Source organism: Pseudophryne corroboree, chromosome 4 (assembly GCF_028390025.1).
Source record: "Pseudophryne corroboree isolate aPseCor3 chromosome 4, aPseCor3.hap2, whole genome shotgun sequence".
Lineage (NCBI taxonomy): Eukaryota > Metazoa > Chordata > Amphibia > Anura > Myobatrachidae > Pseudophryne > Pseudophryne corroboree.
This window is the reverse complement of record NC_086447.1, coordinates 281,065,206-281,085,074: the sequence shown is the minus strand read 5'-3', so window position 1 is coordinate 281,085,074 and position 19,869 is coordinate 281,065,206. Positions and strand designations below refer to the sequence as shown.

The 19,869-nt window shown below is 41.9% G+C and overlaps 1 protein-coding gene and 1 long non-coding RNA gene across 3 annotated transcripts in view; both read right to left on the bottom strand.

The window, feature by feature from the left end:
- Nucleotides 1-1,217: 1,217 nt before the first annotated feature.
- LOC134911345 (polyglutamine-repeat protein pqn-41-like) overlaps nt 1,218-19,869 on the bottom strand; it is a 67,385-nt gene continuing 48,733 nt past the window's right edge. Inside the window, exons 2-6 of one of the 2 annotated variants that reach the window (XM_063919594.1) lie at nt 18,438-18,512; nt 17,892-17,923; nt 2,846-2,905; nt 2,558-2,770; nt 1,218-1,940 (exon numbers count right to left, since the gene is read on the bottom strand). In XM_063919594.1, the coding sequence (XP_063775664.1) occupies nt 1,261-1,940; nt 2,558-2,770; nt 2,846-2,905; nt 17,892-17,923; nt 18,438-18,512 (1,060 nt within the window). In that variant the 3' untranslated portion in view covers nt 1,218-1,260. Of the gene's footprint in view, nt 1,941-2,557; nt 2,771-2,845; nt 2,906-17,891; nt 17,956-18,437; nt 18,515-19,869 lie in introns of those variants that run through there. The other variant, XM_063919595.1, reaches the window with a different exon arrangement.
- Nucleotides 7,009-8,075, bottom strand: LOC134911344 (uncharacterized). Its single transcript, XR_010176496.1, has 3 exons — nt 7,990-8,075; nt 7,480-7,575; nt 7,009-7,097 (listed from the first exon to the last, which is right to left on the bottom strand). It is a non-coding gene; the product is annotated as an uncharacterized LOC134911344 (long non-coding RNA).

Here is a 19,869-nt window from a genome sequence, read left to right as displayed (position 1 = left end):
CGTGATTGGTATCTCACAGCCCACCTTTTCAAGATATTTGAATCAGGTGAGTCTAAAAATACATAGGCGGTTATGTCTAAGTGTTGCTTCTGTAAGTACAAACAACACAGTATTGTATAGAATACCTAACATGACACTCACCTTAGCTTGTTTAATGTCCACTCAGGTTTTGGATGTCTTGGATCCACATATTAATGCCTCAATCTGCTTCCCTACCGAGGAGTCGGAGTGGCGTGCTGTCAGGGTAGCTTTCTATGAGCTTGCTGGCATGCCCAATGTGCTGGGGGCCTTAGATTGCACACACGTTCAGCTGAGATCACCTAGGGGCCGCCAATACATATATACGAATAGACATCTGGCCCAATCAACTAATGTCCAGGTGGTCTGTGATGCAAACTTTAAAATTATGAGTGTTGTTGCAGGTTACCCTGGTGGCTGCCATGACTCCTTCATCCTCAGTCAGTCATCGCTCTTCGATAAATTTGAGGCCGGACAAATGCCTGATGGCTGGCTGTTGGGTATGTTTAAAATGTTTTGTGTGTATGTCTTTTAACCACAAACTCTAGTTTTGACTAGGGGAATGAATAATCTAACACATGTACTAATGTTGACTATATCTGTTTTTCAGGTGATGGGGGTTACGGCTGCTACTCTTGGCTCCTTACTCCATTGTCCCAACCTGATTCTCCTGCTGAACACAGTTACAATCATGCACATAAGGCTACGCGGAATGTGATAGAAAGATGTTTTGGTGTGCTGAAGTCACGGTTTCGGTGTCTGGATAAATCTGCAGGCCTTTTGTTGTATAGTCCCTCAAAGGTGACTAGAATTGTGTTCTGCTGCTGTTTTCTCCATAATCTGTGTTTAAGTCAACATCTGGCACATGATGAGGGAGAAAGCAGTCAGCAAGCAGAGGAGTTAGAACCATCTGGTGACAGTGTGAGTACATATGTAGGGAGGCAGGTACGGCAAGAAGTGATCCAGCGGTATTTTTCTGGTAAGTTTTTGTCGGATGTAATTATCCTTGACTAAACACTTTGCAATACTTTCAATTGTGTGTTTTGTTACTTACTGTTTGTTGTTTATAGTGGTGTGTACATTGTACTTAGTTTATGTTATAAATACATTTTCAGTCATTACCCATGAAAAACATACATACATACATACATAGCAGCTTCTACAATGTTTGAGACGGACACAGGAAGTTGTGTGTTTGTCAAATCAAAATTTTTATTGCGTAAATCAAATTTGTCAAAAGTCTTATTTTTTCCGCTTGTGTGTGCTGGGTGCTGTGCTTTGTGCTGGTTCACTGGCACGTGCTCGGGAGGAACGCCGAACAGGGGAGGTTACTGGCGTTTGGATAGGGGTCGTGGTTCCAGAGCTGGAGGTCACTTGTTGAGCTGCCATCAATGTTATGTTGTTGCTCAAATTATTTATGCTAGCATTCAGTTGTGTGTTGGTTGCAGTGTGGCTGGCTACAATCCGGGATAAAGACTCATTCACAACCTGGTTGTGCTGAATGAGTTGTACGAGTGCCTGCTGATGGCGCTGTTGCTCATCAATGATGCGCGTTAAATGAGCCAGCATTTGGTTGTTGTCTGCCCGTATTTGCTCCATCGATGTTGCGATTCGGCCTACTTGGACAATCAGTCTGCCCGAGTTGCGACTAATGCGCGGTAGATGATGGGGCAGACTGGCAAGGTGTTGGGTATGTGCGGTCAGGCTGGCATTGCTTTGTGCCTGTTGGCTTGTCCAACTGGCCCAAAAGTCATCTGGTATTTGTGGCTGGGGTGGAGCTTGTGCCAGTTGTGGACTCATGGAGGCTTGGGGGATATCCTGCAGCTGTATTGGCTGGCTCGGGTCAACAGGTGTTAGTTGCAGTGTGAAGGTTGCCTGTTGGTCTTGTCCCTGCTGGTCCACGCCGGCCATCAAGCTGGGCTCTGTATGGAGTGGCCAACATGCAATGTTTATTTTTCTTAAAATATATTTGCTAGTTCTACACATTACTACATTCATAATACTCCATTTCTCAAGTTTTTAGAGTTGTTTTTCTAAACTTATAATTTGTTTTTTCTCAAAAAACATATATACCATCACAGGCGTGCACATAGACAGACTTGCGTAATCCTCACCTAACTACCTCCCCTCCACAGCATTACAGTGTTATGTCACCTCCCCTGTCCACGATATAGACTGCTTACCTGGATAGTCCAGAGGAGCGGAGCAAGTAAGCAGTCTACATACCGGACAGGGGAGATGTGTGAACACTATAATGTTGTGGAGGGTGTTTATTTAAATGTTTTTTTTTTTTTTTTTATTATTTTTATGTGCACGTGTGTGGCCAAAATTTTAACAAATGTATGTTCGTTTTTAAAAATGATGTTGGCGATATCAACCACTAAGACATTGAAAAATTAAGCATTTGCACCTTTAACAATTGAAGACGTAACATCACATTGCTTGTTATGGCAAACATGTAATCTCAACTCCAACTCACAACATAGTAACTGTACTGTGTAGATTATTTGCTATGTGTTTAGTTTCTGTTTTGACTCACCAGATAACTGAGGTGATCGGGGCTCATCACTCTGTGGACTCGCCAATAGTGCCAGTGGTGGCTGGGGTGACACTGCAGAAATGCGCCGCCTGGGTGGGGAAGATGGAGCCGCAGATTCCGTGCCAAGACGCCGTGTCTTACTTGGCCTCCTGGGTAAGTGCCCCGAGCCCTGTGATGGGCGCCTTACAGGAGGTCGGCTTACAGAAGCAGAACCTATGAGAATATATAAACATTAATATTTTGTACTTCTATGTGTTTGCAGAATATGTGACTACAGTGAAGTCTTACCTGCAATCCCAGCATCATCCTGAGTTGTCTGAGGCCTGTCTGGCCGGCTGGTCTGTCGGACTGTTGAAAAAGTGGAGCAAACATTATTACCATGCTTTGTGTAAAAATTATAACTGCAAAGCCTTAGTGTACTGTAACCATCTATTAGGTATTCTAAATTAAACTAATTTCTGCTTAAGATCTTCGTGCTTCCTTAATTTGTGGTGTATATCAAAATGTACATGGTGTTGCACCAAATAAATCTGTTACATTTGAGAATTATGTGTCAGATATTGCATAGATTGAATACTTGCAAATTTAACCAAAATGTAATTTTGAATTTGTAGGAACCTTTTTTTTGAAGTAAATAAATAAAATATTAAAAAATGCTATTAGATACAACACCGATGTCCAAGCAATATCGCAAAATTATTATTGCAAATACACATACCAGCAGGCATTGCACCTGTTTTTGAGCAAAATTAAATAAAAAATACAGCCAAGGCAAGATGGAAAATGCAATTTGTAAACACAAACACACCTTAAGGGTGCATAGGCCTGCAATATCTGACCAACAATTTTTGCATCCTTTAACCTTAAAAAAAAAAAAAAAAAAAACATTTAGAGGACATTTTAAAATAAATTTAACAAATCCAACTCACCATCCTGCGTGGGTCGGTCCGAATCCCGGACATGAGTTGCAGACACCACTTCTGCAGGAATCAATGCCCGCACCGGCTCCTCCCACTCCCGATAGGTTGCCCGGAAAGGGGGGCCACCTCCGGTTTTGCGGGCTGATTTTGCCTCTTTGGCCATCTTGGCCTTGACACGCCGCTTTATGTCATAGAACCTCTTGCGACACGTGTCCTCAGTCCGCCTCACCACACCCTCACTATTGACGGCAACTATTACTTGCCCCCACAGGACAGACTTCTTGCGGGAGGACACCTTGCCAGCATCCTGACCAAACAATTGGCGATGGTGCTTCATCAGCTCACGCACCAACGCCATGTTTTCAGCATAGCTGAACTTAATATTCCTGCCAGTCTTGGTAGTGGTGCGTGGCTGCGGAGCCACAACACCATCACTATCACTGGAGAATGCAGCAACAGGCACCCCCTCCTCCTCCTCCTCACTAACCTCCTCCCTCTCACTAACCCCCTCCACCTCACTAACAGCCTCCACCTCACTAACAGCCTCCACCTCACTAACAGCCTCCACCTCACTAACAGCCTCCACCTCACTAACAGCCTCCACCTCACTAACCTCCGCCACCACACTGACCTCTGAGTCTGACATGAGGACAAACGACAAAAAACACTGAAAAATAAATACACAAAACACACTCCTCCACTACTACTACTACTACACACCACACAGCCAACACACACGCTCACTCACTCACTCACTCACAAACAATGACAAAAGACTAAAAAAAAATAACAAGGACAAAAAAGTTGACAAACTGAGAAAAAACAATACTACAAATATGACAAGACTACTTACACACACAGTACAGCACTCAACAATCACAAAACTCCTCTCCAAATCCTCCAAAAACTCCACCAAACTCACCAACTCCAAATACACCTTCCTCTCTCCTCTCCACTAGCTAAACCCACGAGGTGCGGTGTGTTTGGGGCGGTTTTATAGTAATATGCACAGACACTCCTCCTTCACGAATACAACCAATCACGGACGCGTGACAAAAACGAAACTTAGGACTAAAAACGCGGCCGCAATATCAAAATCACTGCCGTAACAGACATGTGACGCAGTCGTAAAAAAACCCACAAACACGGCCGCGAAACAACAAAATCGGCCGCATTCTACAGCAGAAAACCACGAATGACATCGACATCGGAACAAAAGAAAAACCCGAATACGACAGCTTAGTAAATTAGTCGTAATCAATTCAAAAAGTTGCAATTTTACACTGTCGATGTCAGTCGTGATTGAACTTTGACCTGAAACTGGAAAATACGAATCTTAGTAAATTTACCCCCTTGAGTTTGCTTCAGAGTTGCATGCAAATCAGCTGCATTGATGCCTTGAATATGAATGCAGATCTTCACCTGTATTCAGAGCTGTCTGCTTCTATGCAGTCAAACGTCCCCCATACATCTGCTTGTATTCAGAGTTGGCTGCATCTATACAGCTGAATCCCCCCTATAAATCTGCTTGTGAAAGTAATCATCATCACTGCCTGTTCGCATTTGCACCAGCCCTAACTTTGGTGCAAGAGATCTACATGAACTAGGTGGATCTCTGCATACGCCCGACATGCCTTCAGAACAAAGTCTGCCCAGGGCCGAAACTAGGGGGGGGGCTAGGGGGGCAGGCGACCTGGGCGCCAGATTGGAGGGGGCGCCGAGACCCCCTAACACCCGCCGCGGCACTTACTTTTAAACCCCCTTCTCCCGAGTGCCCAGCTCGGGGGGCGGGGTTTCGCGGAATGACGCGATTGCGTTGTGACGTCACGGCGCAAACGCGTCATTCCACGAAACCCCGCCGGAGGAGGGAGAAGGGGGAGCCCGGAGCCGCGCAGACGAGGAGGGAGAGGCGGCTGAAGAGCGGCGAGAACCGCTTCAAATGTAAGTCAGCCCCTCTCCCTTCCTCTCTCTCTCTCTCCCTCCACCACCTGCCGCAATGTGTAAAATGGGGACCTGTGCCTGCCGCAATGTGTAAAATGGGGACACTTGCCAGCGTACTGTGTAAAATGGGGACCTGTGCCTGCCGCTATGTGTAAAATGGGGACACTTGCCAGCGTACTGTGTAAAATGGGGACCTGTGCCTGCCGCTATGTGTAAAATGGGGACACTTGCCAGCGTACTGTGTAAAATGGGGACCTGTGCCTGCCGCAATGTGTAAAATGGGGACACTTGCCAGCGTACTGTGTAAAATGGGGACCTGTGCCTGCCGCTATGTGTAAAATGGGGACACTTGCCAGCGTACTGTGTAAAATGGGGACCTGTGCCTGCCGCTATGTGTAAAATGGGGACACTTGCCAGCGTACTGTGTAAAATGGGGACCTGTGCCTGCCGCAATGTGTAAAATTGGGACCTGTGCCTGCCGCAATGTGTAAAATGGGGACACTTGCCAGCGTACTGTGTAAAATGGGGACCTGTGCCTGCCGCTATGTGTAAAATGGGGACACTTGCCAGCGTACTGTGTAAAATGGGGACCTGTGCCTGCCGCAATGTGTAAAATGGGGACACTTGCCAGCGTACTGTGTAAAATGGGGACCTGTGCCTGCCGCTATGTGTAAAATGGGGACACTTGCCAGCGTACTGTGTAAAATGGGGACCTGTGCCTGCCGCAATGTGTAAAATGGGGACCTGTGCCTGCCGCAATGTGTAAAATGGGGACCTGTGCCTGCCGCAATGTGTAAAATGGGGACACTTGCCAGCGTACTGTGTAAAATGGGGACCTGTGCCTGCCGCAATGTGTAAAATGGGGACCTGTGCCTGCCGCAATGTGTAAAATGGGGACACTTTTTCCTGCCGCAATGTGTAAAATGGGGACACTTTTTCCTGCCGCAATGTGTAAAATGGGGACACCTGTCTGCCGCAATGTGTAAAATGGGGAATGGGGACACTTGCCTGTCGTACTGTGTAAAATGGGGACACTTTTTCCTGGATATGAAATTTATGTTAGAAAAGGCAGTTTTTCAGGTAAAAAAGTTCTGAAAGAGATATATATATATATATATATATATACATATATATATATATAGTATGGGGTTAAGACCCAGTTAACGCGCTGTAGGGATAAGCTACAACTTTGGGATTACCCCCTGTTAGGTGGGGTACAGTATAGAAATAGAAAAAAGACAGTTTCCCAAAGGAGCTTGTAGTAATGCTTTGGTATGTATCAATATAAATAGTGTCCTTAATTTTTTATATATAAAAAAAGGATTTTATTTCCTTTAGAAGTACAATACATAAAAATTGTTCAATTACATTCAGTAACACTTTATACATGAGATGATTAAAATTCCATTCTTAGTCATATAGTGGTGACTCTTGAAGAACGCAATAGTTGTCTCAGAAACCCAACGCGTTTCATCCTTCGGACTTCATCAGGGGCTTTGCAATCTAAGCATTTAAAGAACATTTTGTGAACTCCCGACTCTCAAATGGAGTCACTATATCACCTCATAGATACAAGTATACATACCAAGAGACTTCAAAACAGATAATCAGCATATAAATCTTCTATAAGTGGACAATTTACCAGAGCGGTATTGGATAATATTCACCTCATGGATTATCTGTAAAACCATTGTATACAACATCAATATATATAAAGTATACAGTACATACATATATAAAACATCAATCAATAAATAAAATAAAATAGAATATGGCCAGAATATATTGAAAAGGAGGAGGAATAGGAGATGAGAAGGTGATCCATGGATAGGAATCAAATTCTTTTAGAAGGTCAGACTCATTTGAGCTTGATATCATTTCAAAGGTATGACTTTTAATTTAGAAAAGTCATTCAGTATAAATGTAAATAATACATAAGGTTGTCATAGGCTGCATATGAAATTACAGCTGATTTCAACTATTAAAGAATTACTCGTGGTGAATGTTAATATTTTCACATGTGCTGTTCTTTCATTTATATTGAGACATGTTCATACATACCACTTCGCTTATTCAGAGGTTTATAAGACAATTAATTCCCAGAATTGGGCCAGAATTGTTTTGACAAAGAGTCAATATAAATGACTGTCGCAATGCCTGTGACAGAAAAATACATACATGTAATCGTGATTAACCACCTTAGTCATATCGCCACGATATATATAGAAGTGTCAATGTGACATTACTCATGATAAAATTAGATCAATTATCAAAGTATGGAAGTCAGAAGTAATTCATAGCTAAAGAAGGCTATAATAGCAACATCCATAATTGAAAAATTTCCAATATTTTTAAAAATAAATAATTGTTTCCTACATCAATATATTCATCAATCCATGATTGGAGAACATGAAAATAGATCAATTGTCAAAGTCAGAAATAATTCATAATAAAAGAAGGCTATAATAGCAACATCCATAATTGAAAAAGTGTCCAATCTCTTTAGAAATAGTTCCAACATTAATATATTAATCAATCAATGATAGGGGACCATGAAAGTAGGGTGCTCACCTCTCTGTAGTACACAATGTTCCAGTCAGCTGTATAAACTGGATCCAAACCCACTGGGTTTATATACCCCTGGGTGCCTGACCTCACTTCCTGTGTGAAAATAACCTAAATTAATACTAAACCCTATTAAAGACTGATCTATTATATATCCTTTGTATGTAGACCAAACAGATTAGGGGAATTGTCAATATTTAAATAAAAATCAGTTGGACAAAATGTTGAATTGGAGGCAAAAAAGTCCTAATTAAAAATTGCGTTTCATTGGGCCGGCGCGGCGTGCGTTCCAAAGCGCTACTTCCGCTTCCTGTTTGATAATCTCCATGTGTGGCCACATTTTTTTCGAAGATGTATTGACGTACATCCACCCAATTCTCATAGGGGGGTGTGCGTCCATCTGGTTCACGGTGTGCGTTCCAACCCATCTCACTTCCGCCTGTTACTGCCGGAAGTAGGTGAATGACGCACTTCCGGTCCGGCGTGCGCTCCATTGACTAAACTGCGTTCCATTAGCTTGTGGATGTTTCCCGTTTCCAATACCTCCAGCACCAAACGATCCATTATTGGGGGAACATATAGATCGCTAATCAAGCCACTGGCTATAGAAGTAATACGTATATTTATGATAAAGTGACCATAAAGATATATATTTATAACGAAGATCTATATATTGTGAGTGACAGAATTCCGATCTAGTGCGCACTAAATTAACTAAACAGCATTTAATTTGCTCATAGAAGCTCCCCGTTGCTAAGGGAAACACAGCGATTTCTTCCAACATCAATCCATCCATTTCTGGGGGAACATATAAAATGCTAATAAAAGCCAGTGATTATAATTACCATCTATGTGTATTAAAGTGATATACAAATAATAATCATGAATTATCATATATATTAGGTGCTCATGTCAATAAGAGATCAAATCTATCCCTAGTGAATTATTATAAACAAGTGTTAGATGCTATAAAAATGATAATATTAATTAATAATATGAAAATATATATAAATTATACAAAAATATATATAAAAAAATATATAAAAAATATATATATATATGTGCCACATATTTTCATGGTCCCCCATTTACAATACAAAAAATCTAATCTTATACAGTCAGAATTAAATACTTGTATAACAAAAAATTCATCTGACACTAACCATTAAAGACCTTATAATCTGATAGAGCATCTAAAAAAAGACTCTATAGAAAGGAAACTATGTCGATGCCCTCATTATGACCATTAGGAGATTGAGTGTTCAACGTGTAAATCCAAAATGTTTCACGTTTGGCCAAATTTAGTTCCCTACTACTCCCTCTGGGATCAACAGGTATAAATTCTAGAACAGTAAAAGAAAAATTTTCCTTACTTATAAGGGAATTGTGCTTCTCCCTATAGTGTCTCGGTAGGCTATGAGTTGTTAGTTTGTTTTTTATATTCCTCATATGCTCTTGAATTCTGATCTTAATAGGTCTCTTAGTTTTCCCTACATAGGACGAATGGCAGCCACATTCTGGGAATTAATTGTCTTATAAACCTCTGAATAAGCGAAGTGGTATGTATGAACATGTCTCAATATAAATGAAAGAACAGCACATGTGAAAATATTAACATTCACCACGAGTAATTCTTTAATAGTTGAAATCAGCTGTAATTTCATATGCAGCCTATGACAACCTTATGTATTATTTACATTTATACTAAATGACTTTTCTAAATTAAAAGTCATACCTTTGAAATGATATCAAGCTCAAATGAGTCTGACCTTCTAAAAGAATTTGATTCCTATCCATGGATCACCTTCTCATCTCCTATTCCTCCTCCTTTTCAATATATTCTGGCCATATTCTATTTTATTTTATTTATTGATTGATGTTTTATATATGTATGTACTGTATACTTTATATATATTGATGTTGTATACAATGGTTTTACAGATAATCCATGAGGTGAATATTATCCAATACCGCTCTGGTAAATTGTCCACTTATAGAAGATTTATATGCTGATTATCTGTTTTGAAGTCTCTTGGTATGTATACTTGTATCTATGAGGTGATATAGTGACTCCATTTGAGAGTCGGGAGTTCACAAAATGTTCTTTAAATGCTTAGATTGCAAAGCCCCTGATGAAGTCCGAAGGACGAAACGCGTTGGGTTTCTGAGACAACTATTGCGTTCTTCAAGAGTCACCACTATATGACTAAGAATGGAATTTTAATCATCTCATGTATAAAGTGTTACTGAATGTAATTGAACAATTTTTATGTATTGTACTTCTAAAGGAAATAAAATCCTTTTTTTATATATAAAAAATTAAGGACACTATTTATATTGATACATACCAAAGCATTACTACAAGCTCCTTTGGGAAACTGTCTTTTTTCTATATATATATATATATATATATATATATATATCCAGATAAGTCCACACTCACTGCTACAGTCCACAACATAGGCGGTGCTCCATAAGGGGCTCCAGAGAAGTCCAAAATATATCCAAAAAGAGTACAGGCACTCACCACTTTTCCTTGAAAATAGAAGAATTTATTGCCACTCACAGGTGTGTCTCACATGGAGACAGTCAGCATAACAGCATATAGTGTCGACGTTTCGGCTCCCATCGAGCCTTCTTCAAGACAGACAGAAAAACAACAGGTGTATACCCAGCAGCCCATACCACACACTGCACCCAGGATTGCTTATGTAGCAAAGGACCACACACAGGTCCCGCCCATCAATTAGCCAACAGGAAATGACCATACTAATGAAATACACCTGGCAACCAACCTAATGAACTGGATAACAGACAGCCTTGTTACTCAAATAAATGAGCCATAGTAGAATGTGGTGTAGAGGAGGAAAACTACAACATCCTAAAGCAGATAGCGGCTAATCGCGGCAAATTGCCGCGAAACCGGAAGTAGCATGCGTTCCATTGGCCGTGGAACGCACGCCCAGCCGGTATAATACCGGAAGCACTGTGCGTTCCACCGCCGTGGAGCGCAACCACGTGACCGGAACTTTGGGAAGGCGCAGTGCGGCTGTTAGCCGTCGCTCAGATACCAAACTAAAACACAGAAAGTTGTCATGGGGGCTGCTTATAATCAAAGCCCTGCGCGAATGCAGTAACTTAGAGCAAACATATAATGGAATAAACTCACATGGTAATCCCCGGAACATAGTATACAAATAATAAATGTTAACAAAAAATAAAAAGATGAATATAGATCTAAGATCTGATTTTAGTTGTAAAAATGACTGAAAAAGCACATAATGAAAGATAGACAGCAAATGGTTTATAAAGACTGTAGGGCCACCGGACACTAACCGGATGGCCCAACCACCATCCCCTGAATAAACACGCCCAACAGGGCAACAACAGGGGAAGGGGAACAATGATAATTGTATACATGTATCCTAGGACACAAAGTGGCTCATATTGGGACCTGCAGTGTGACCCATGTCACAAATAGCAATCCAGGGTGCTAACCAACACATAAACAAATAAAACAAAAAAACAGACATACATAACATCACATAATAAACCACAGTGAACTCGGAAAGAGTTCGCTGTGTGTTTTAAAAAATTATTTAGTAATTCAGCGATAGCCCTATCCAAGAAAAATGTTGAATGGATTAGCCTCATTTAGCCCCCGGGGGGCTAGAGTGTCCAATTCATAGATCCATTTGGCTTCTCGTTGACGTAGTTGCCTTTCCCAGTCGCCCCCACGGGGAGGTCTCGGTACATGATCGATCAACATACACTTCAAACTGGATATCGAATGTCCTCTGGATACGAAGTGTTGTGCTACCGGTTTATCAGACATCTTGGAGATCAATGCAGCTCGAATTGATGTGCGATGGTGGGCCATCCGATCACGGAAGTTCCTTGTCGTCATCCCAACGTAGTAATACCCGCAAGGACACACAATTATATAAATTACATGGTCCATAGTGCAATGTAACCGCTGACGGATCATAATCTGTCGACCACTATGCGGATGTGCAAAACTTGCACCAGACATCATTGATCGGCAAGTGGTGCAATTGGGGCACCGATAACAGCCTTTCTTGCTGTCAGGTAGCCAGGTCTTATTGGTTGCCAGTGGTTGTAGAGTAGGGCGCATTAACAGTTGTCTGAGATTTTTACCTCGTCTGTATGCACACAGTGGTGGCTGTAGATTAGACCCCTTAAATACTGGGTCTGAGGCCACAATCGGCCAATGTTTCCGCAGCACTTTCTCAGATTGTGATGAAGCGACATCATAAGTGGATGCAAATATCATTCTCTTAATAGGACCCTTGGCACCTTGGTCGTTGGGGTGGGAGTGCCTGTACTTCGCTTTCTTGAGACATCTTGCGACTGTTTTTTTGGTGTAGCCACGTTCATAGAATCTCTCTGCCATCGCACTGATCTGCTGCTCGGTGTCTGTTGGTAGGGTGTTATTGCGTAACACCCGCATAAACTGCGAGATCGGTAGACTCTCCTTGAGGTGGACCGGGTGGTGACTGGAGGCATGGAGAAGTGTATTTCTGTCGGTCTCTTTTCTAAAAAGGGTCGAGGCTAATCTTCCTTTGTGACGAAACAAAGTCACATCCAAGAAATCAACCTTGTCACGGTTGATGTGATAGGTGAAGCGGATAGGGCTGTCGAGGCTGTGGAGGTGGTCAACCATCTCTTGAAACTCATTGTCGGTCCCTAGCCAAATAATGAACACATCGTCGATGTAGCGGACAAAAAATAGACACTTGGACCCAAACATAGGTATAATATTATTGGACTCATATTTGTGCATGTACAGATTAGCGTACGATGGGGCCAAATTCGACCCCATCGCAGTACCACTGCATTGTATGTAGAAGTCATTACCATAAGAAAAATGGTTCTTTTTTAATACTAGCCCAGCGAGGTCAAGTAAAAATTCCGATGGGGGACCATCATATGGCCCCATAATTAAAGCTTCCCGCATGGCATCAAGGCCTTCCTTGTGGGGAATCACTGTATATAGTGACTGAATATCCATGGTTATCAGCCATGTATCATCAGGTATTGGGCCAAGTGAAGCAATTCTGTCAAGCAAATCTGTAGTATCCCTGATGTAACTGGGCATCATGGTGACAAGTGGTTGTAAAAACGAATCAATGAAAATGGCTAGTGGCTGTAAAACAGATCCCATTGCCGAAATGATCGGACGACCGGGAGGGTCACTCATTGATTTATGCACCTTCGGTAGTGTGTAAATGATCGGACATATCGGATTGTCTACAGTTAAGTAGCCAGCAATCTTCTGGTCCAACCATCCACACACCACAGCTTGAGTGATGGTAGTATCAACTGATTTTTTAATTTGTAACATAGGATTACCCCTACATTTAACATATACTTTGGAGTCTGCCAATTGCCTAAGTATTTCAGTGTTATACTTATGCCAATCCTGCGCAACCACGGCACCGCCCTTATCGGCTTGTCGAATAACTATGTGTTCATTGTTGATTAGACTCTTCAATGCATCCCTCTGTTCAGAAGAGAGGTTGTTGTAACGTGGTTGTGCAGTATTGGCTTGCATATCGCTGTCGGTTAACCGAAGAAATGTGCGTATGCTTGGATTGGTGGACTGAGGGTCAAAAGCACTTGGTCTAGTTAATCCAGTGATTTGAGTCACCTCTTGGGCCTTGTCCATGAAAAACTCCCGCAGCCTAAGTTTTCTCCCAAATTTGTAATGATCTATAGCCCATCCAAATTTATTGTGTGGGACAGTAGGAACAAATGTAAGTCCTAGGGCTAAAAGTTCGGTCTCAACTGTTGAGAGATTATAGGTTGACAAATTAAAGACAGTGTCTATTGGTATTTTCTTGGGCGTCCCCTTCGCCTTGTGACCGCCCCTCCTCGAGGGGAACCTCGTTCTGTGTTTCTGTTGGGGTTTACGTTGGTCCGAGCGTTCCTCCCTAAAAAAGCACCAGAGGGGGGTCTATTTTCAGTCACCTCGTTCTCTGAATTTGATTGCGATGAGGAATTATCTATGGGGCCCTGATAACTACCTCTGTTATATGTGCGTGTTCTTCTGCCTGAAAAGCTTTTAGAATCACCCCTCAACCACCTGTAAACCTGATTATTAGTGTAGTCAGAATTGACAGTAACCAATTTTTTACGCTTAAATGTAATAAGTTCTTGTTGATAGATATTAACCTGTTCGGTTAAACGATCCACCCACTTATTAGCAGTGTCAACCACCAATGTGGAAAAATGTAAAGAAATTAAATTTAGCCAAGTCCTCTCGCACTTGTTTTAATTCTGTCCCCACCTCCTCAATGACGAGGAGGATGAGGTCCAACGAACATTTATTAAGAACACCACACCACTTGGTGCAAAATGTGGGACTATTGCGTCCAATGGTGGGTACGTTGTTTACTCGAAACCCTCTTGGGATTTTTTTATTCCGATAATAGTCCGAGAGGAATTGGCCATGTAAAGTAAGATCCACTTCACGTTTTCTTAATCTCAATATTTTGTGAAACAAGTCCAGGGGTGTCTCATCAGGTAGTTTGGAAAACTCTGTATGGTCAAAGAGCACCTTTTCGGCGTCATCATCCATCAAAGATAGAAAGGTGCTATGTGCTAACTGGAAAGTAACCTCATCAATCACATAATTAGGATCAATTGACATCCTGACCACAACTCAGCTGAATCAATACAATAATAGGTACTGGATTTAGTCAAATGAATAGATCAAAGATAAACACATAAGTCAAAAAAACGACATTAGAGTTTCAGAGATGGCTGACCAATCCTATAATCAGCAAAAAATTGTAAAAAAAAAGGTTTTGTTTTTTTTTTTTATATATATTTTATATTTTTGATAAAAAATCACCGTGTGTTGGTATAACTGGTGACCAAGAGGCTGTTTGGGACAAAAATTACCAACAAATAATGCTGATGTGCAAATATAGGCGGGTGTTAGACTAAAGAAACAGTTTGGCACCCAAACCGTTTCCCAATATATCCAGATAAGTCCACACTCACTGCTACAGTCCACAACATAGGCGGTGCTCCATAAGGGGCTCCAGAGAAGTCCAAAATATATCCAAAAAGAGTACAGGCACTCACCACTCTTTATAAACCATTTGCTGTCTATCTTTCATTATGTGCTTTTTCAGTCATTTTTACAACTAAATCAGATCTTAGATCTATATTCATCTTTTTATTTTTTGTTAACATTTATTATTTGTATACTATGTTCCGGGGATTACCATGTGAGTTTATTCCATTATATGTTTGCTCTAAGTTACTGCATTCGCGCAGGGCTTTGATTATAAGCAGCCCCCATGACAACTTTCTGTGTTTTAGTTTGGTATCTGAGCGACGGCTAACAGCCGCACTGCGCCTTCCCGAAGTTCCGGTCACGTGGTTGCGCTCCACGGCGGTGGAACGCACAGTGCTTCCGGTATTATACCGGCTGGGCGTGCGTTCCACGGCCAATGGAACGCATGCTACTTCCGGTTTCGCGGCAATTTGCCGCGATTAGTCGCTATCTGCATTAGGATGTTGTAGTTTTCCTCCTCTACACCACATTCTACTATGGCTCATTTATTTGAGTAACAAGGCTGTCTGTTATCCAGTTCATTAGGTTGGTTGCCAGGTGTATTTTATTAGTATGGTCATTTCCTGTTGGCTAATTGATGGGCGGGACCTGTGTGTGGTCCTTTGCTACATAAGCAATCCTGGGTGCAGTGTGTGGTATGGGCTGCTGGGTATACACCTGTTGTTTTTCTGTCTGTCTTGAAGAAGGCTCGATGGGAGCCGAAACGTCGACACTATATGCTGTTATGCTGACTGTCTCCATGTGAGACACACCTGTGAGTGGCAATAAATTCTTCTATTTTCAAGGAAAAGTGGTGAGTGCCTGTACTCTTTTTGGATATATATATATATATATATATATATATATAATATTTTTATTCATTTATTTTTTATTTTATTTACTTTATTTTATTATTTTTATTTATTTATTGTAAAATATATTATTATTTTTTGCGGGGGGGGGGGGGGTGTCAAATGACTACCTTGCCCCAGGTGACAAAAATCCTAGTTTCGGCCCTGGTCTGCCTATGTGTAAATGCCCAGTTGCTGCCCAGCAACTCCTGTTCAGCAGATGCAGCTGAAAAGTGTTCAAATTCAAATCGCCTGCAGTTGCTCAAAGTAGCGTATGCTTAGCTACGGTGTGAAAAATGTCACATGCAGTATTAAAAATTGCAGGATCCGTCAGGAGCAATTTAAGAAAGGAAAGGTCCATGTGCCAGAGTCTACTGTGCATGCACAGGTCTTTGGCAATATAGCGCCCACCCTATATTCCCAACATCTTTTTTACTGTGAAATCACAAACATCTGGGAAAGTGACCGCTGTGCCATTTTCCTGGTGATTTCTGTCTGCAGTGCTGGAAAACGCAGGACTCTGGATAGGTCCAGTAAGTATAATTATATGGGTGCAGGGTGTGCAGTGTGGGCCCTTTTGAACTGCACACTCTACAATAGGGGTGGGCAACAGGCGGCCCGCGGACCGATCCTGCCTGGCCCGCTGTGCCCCACCAGAGTGCAATGACAAGCGGCCCGACAGGCCGCTTGTCATTGCACTGCTCTCAGACGCGGCGCCGCTGAGGAAATCCCGGTCACGTCACAGGGTCAGCTGACCGGGATTTCCTCTGTTAGCTGGGCGGCACGGGGAGCGGGCACTGCAGTGAGCAGGAGCGGCGGCCTGTGAGGAGGAGATTGAGCGGTGGCCAGTGAGGAGAAGCAGCGGGCAGCGAGCCGGAGCAGGAGAGGCCACATCAGTGGTGACTCCGGCCGGCAGCAGCGCGGATCATCGGACAGCGGGGATCGTCTGCCACTGTGACAAACAGGTAAACCCCCTGTCCAGCCAGCCCCTGGATCAGTTCTTAAGCTGCCATGTAGGTTTAGGGTGGGGAGGGAGGGGAGTTAAAAACTGCAATATGGGTTTAGGGGAGGGGAGGAAAGGGGGGTAGGGACTGTCTGCCGTAATGTATAAAAAGGGGAACGCTGTCTGCCGTAATGTGTAAAAAGGGGACGCTGTCTGCCGTAATGTGTAAAAAGGGGGCGCTGTCTGCCGTAATGTGTAAAAAGGGGACGCTGTCTGCTGTAATGTGTAAAAAGGGGACGCTGTCTGCCGTAATGTGTAAAAACGGGGGCGCTGTCTGCTGTAATGTGTAAAAAGGGGATGCTGTCTGCCTTAATGTGTAAAAAGGGGGACGCTGTCTGCCGTAATGTGTAAAAAGAGCACACTGTCTGCCGTATTGTGTAAAAAAATGGGGATGCTGTCTGCCGTAATGTGTAAAAAGAGGGACGCTCTCTGCCGTAATGTGTAAAAAAGGGCACGCTGTCTGCCGTAATGTGTAAAAAGGGGACTCTGAGTATTTTGTGTGTGGCCCTCGAATATTCGCTGGAAGTGTTAAGCGGCCCCCCAGCTGAAATAATTGCCCACCCCTGCTCTACAACCATTGTAGACACGCCAACAGTTCCACCCACAGAACAGACTGCAAAATAGCATTGTCATACTGTGCTTACCAATAGCTCTGTTTTGTTTTGGACAGCTTCAGACCACAACAAGATCGTGATCTACCACATCACCTTAGATTTTACCACACCTTTGGCTTCTCTGTTGAAGAATTTAAAATCCTTGCACAATTTATTGAATCAGAGATACCATATAATTATCTACTATATATGTAGTTGTAAGAAGTGACAAATACATGTTTAGAAGAATACCCAAGATCTGATTATAGGAAAATTTCTAGGTCTAAAGCTGCTATTGTGATTAGTAACTGCCAGTGACAACATGCTAACATTATAGAGTGATTACGCAAATTCAGAGATAAACTGGAACAAACCATTAATGATGTCCTGTTCTTTCTGATCTCTCCTGCATAAAGAAGACGTCATCATAAAATCATCCTATAGGAACAAATCATGAACAATGATGCCTGATCTGTTATCCAGTATTTGAAAGGCAAGTTAATTGATAGTTGAGTGCAAAGCTAAGGTCTGCTGTATGCACTTTAAGCCCTAGCTCAGTGAAAAGTCCAGATATTTTGTTTCTTTGCCTTACGTTTCATATTTGTCCAGTGTTTAGTGCACGACTCATTGATATCTACAGGGTAAAATCACATGCACAGTTGCACACCTTTGGTCGTAAAGTCATTTTGATCTTTTCATTAGTCAAACAGATAATTGTGCAGCACAATAAGCTGCTAAGAAAATAATTTCATGGGACATGATAAATTGAAGTGGGTATTCATTTTTCACAGGATACAAATAGGTATATATTTCACTTTAAAGAGTGATTGACTCTACCAGAGCTAATTACACTGATAAATTGATTTATTTGTTTTTCTTCCTGTGCTATGTGACTTCCCTCTTAAGTAATGTTACTGTACCTTAAATTGGAGTTCGAATTGTGATTCTTTAGCCACCAATGGTAATTATCAATATTTTTCATTGCTGAGTTTGACCTTTAAAAAAATGAAAGAAAATGTGAAGCTGCAGAAGTTATATCAATACATAATGTTTATTTTTAAACAACACATTTTAAATGATGTATGATCAGCTTTCTTCCCGTAGTCATGTAGGCTTAGAGCAATGTGCCCAAATTCAAATTATTGACTTGCATTTATTATTTTTTTTAAATACAGCACTATCTTTGTGAGGCTTTGCAATAGTTATTAGCATTGTACTGGCTGAAATTTATTTGGGGAATGCTTCTAAAATAGAACCTAATACACACAAGTAAGTGGGATCTTTGCAGGATTGTTCTGCTCTCATTCAGGTTATACATTATTACAACCTATAAAACATCTAACAGATATTTGGTTATTTGGTTCCTTCAGCTTTTGAGAAGTTTTATACTGGATAAAATCATTAGAAATGAAATCCTGAAGATGCAGACCTCACTCCAAGAAATAGGGGCACGGCAACACAGCTCAGCCTACACTCATCCCTAATCAATCAGGCTGCGGCTCACGAGGCACTGCGTGTGAGGATGCAGAACCTGTTCTGCACATGCGTAGAGCAGGTCCTGTACATATGCAGGATCCTGACAATCGGAGATGTACACAAACGATTGTGTTTACGTACATCTGTGAATCAGGCACAAAGTTAGGCATTCAGGGGCTGATTCTGTATACAGTAAAAAAGAAGAAGGAACCTTGCAACTGAGCAAAACCATGTTGCTTTGCAGGTGGGGTAGATTTAAAACGTGGAGTAAAATTTAAATTTGAGTGGAGTGTGTCCAAACTGTAATCTACATTGCAGGGTAAAAAATAAAGCTGTCCAGCATTTGTGAGCTACATTCAAAAGCAGCCAGTGCTTGAAAAAAAAAAAAATGAAATGAAATGTAATTGCACCCCTTGCTTTGCAAGATGGTTTGTTCCAGATATGAAGTTACCTGCTTTTTTTTTCTTTGCTCCAAATCAGTACAGAAATGTAGCCATAACTTAAGTTAAACAGTCAAAAACTGCCCCACCAATTAAACTGTGTAGACAATGTCAAAGTCAGAAAAATATCTCTATACACACTGCCATATTTGCACCTCATACACGTCCGCGCTGCGCATGCGTACGCTCTCCCGTGCGTGCGCATACTCACAGTCGCGGGCACCCGCAGGCGCACGGTATGCGTATTTACGGTAGAGTTTATGTGATCGTAGCGTGCGACTCAATCGTTACATATTTTAACTATATAGTGTATTTTGTAGATCATGGTCCCTTTGATAGATTCTGAAAGTTTAGTTAATATAGCATGTTCCTGGACAGAGAGATCCCTCCTTGTATTGTACGAAGGGTCTAACAGGAGTCATACAGTGGAGTTTAG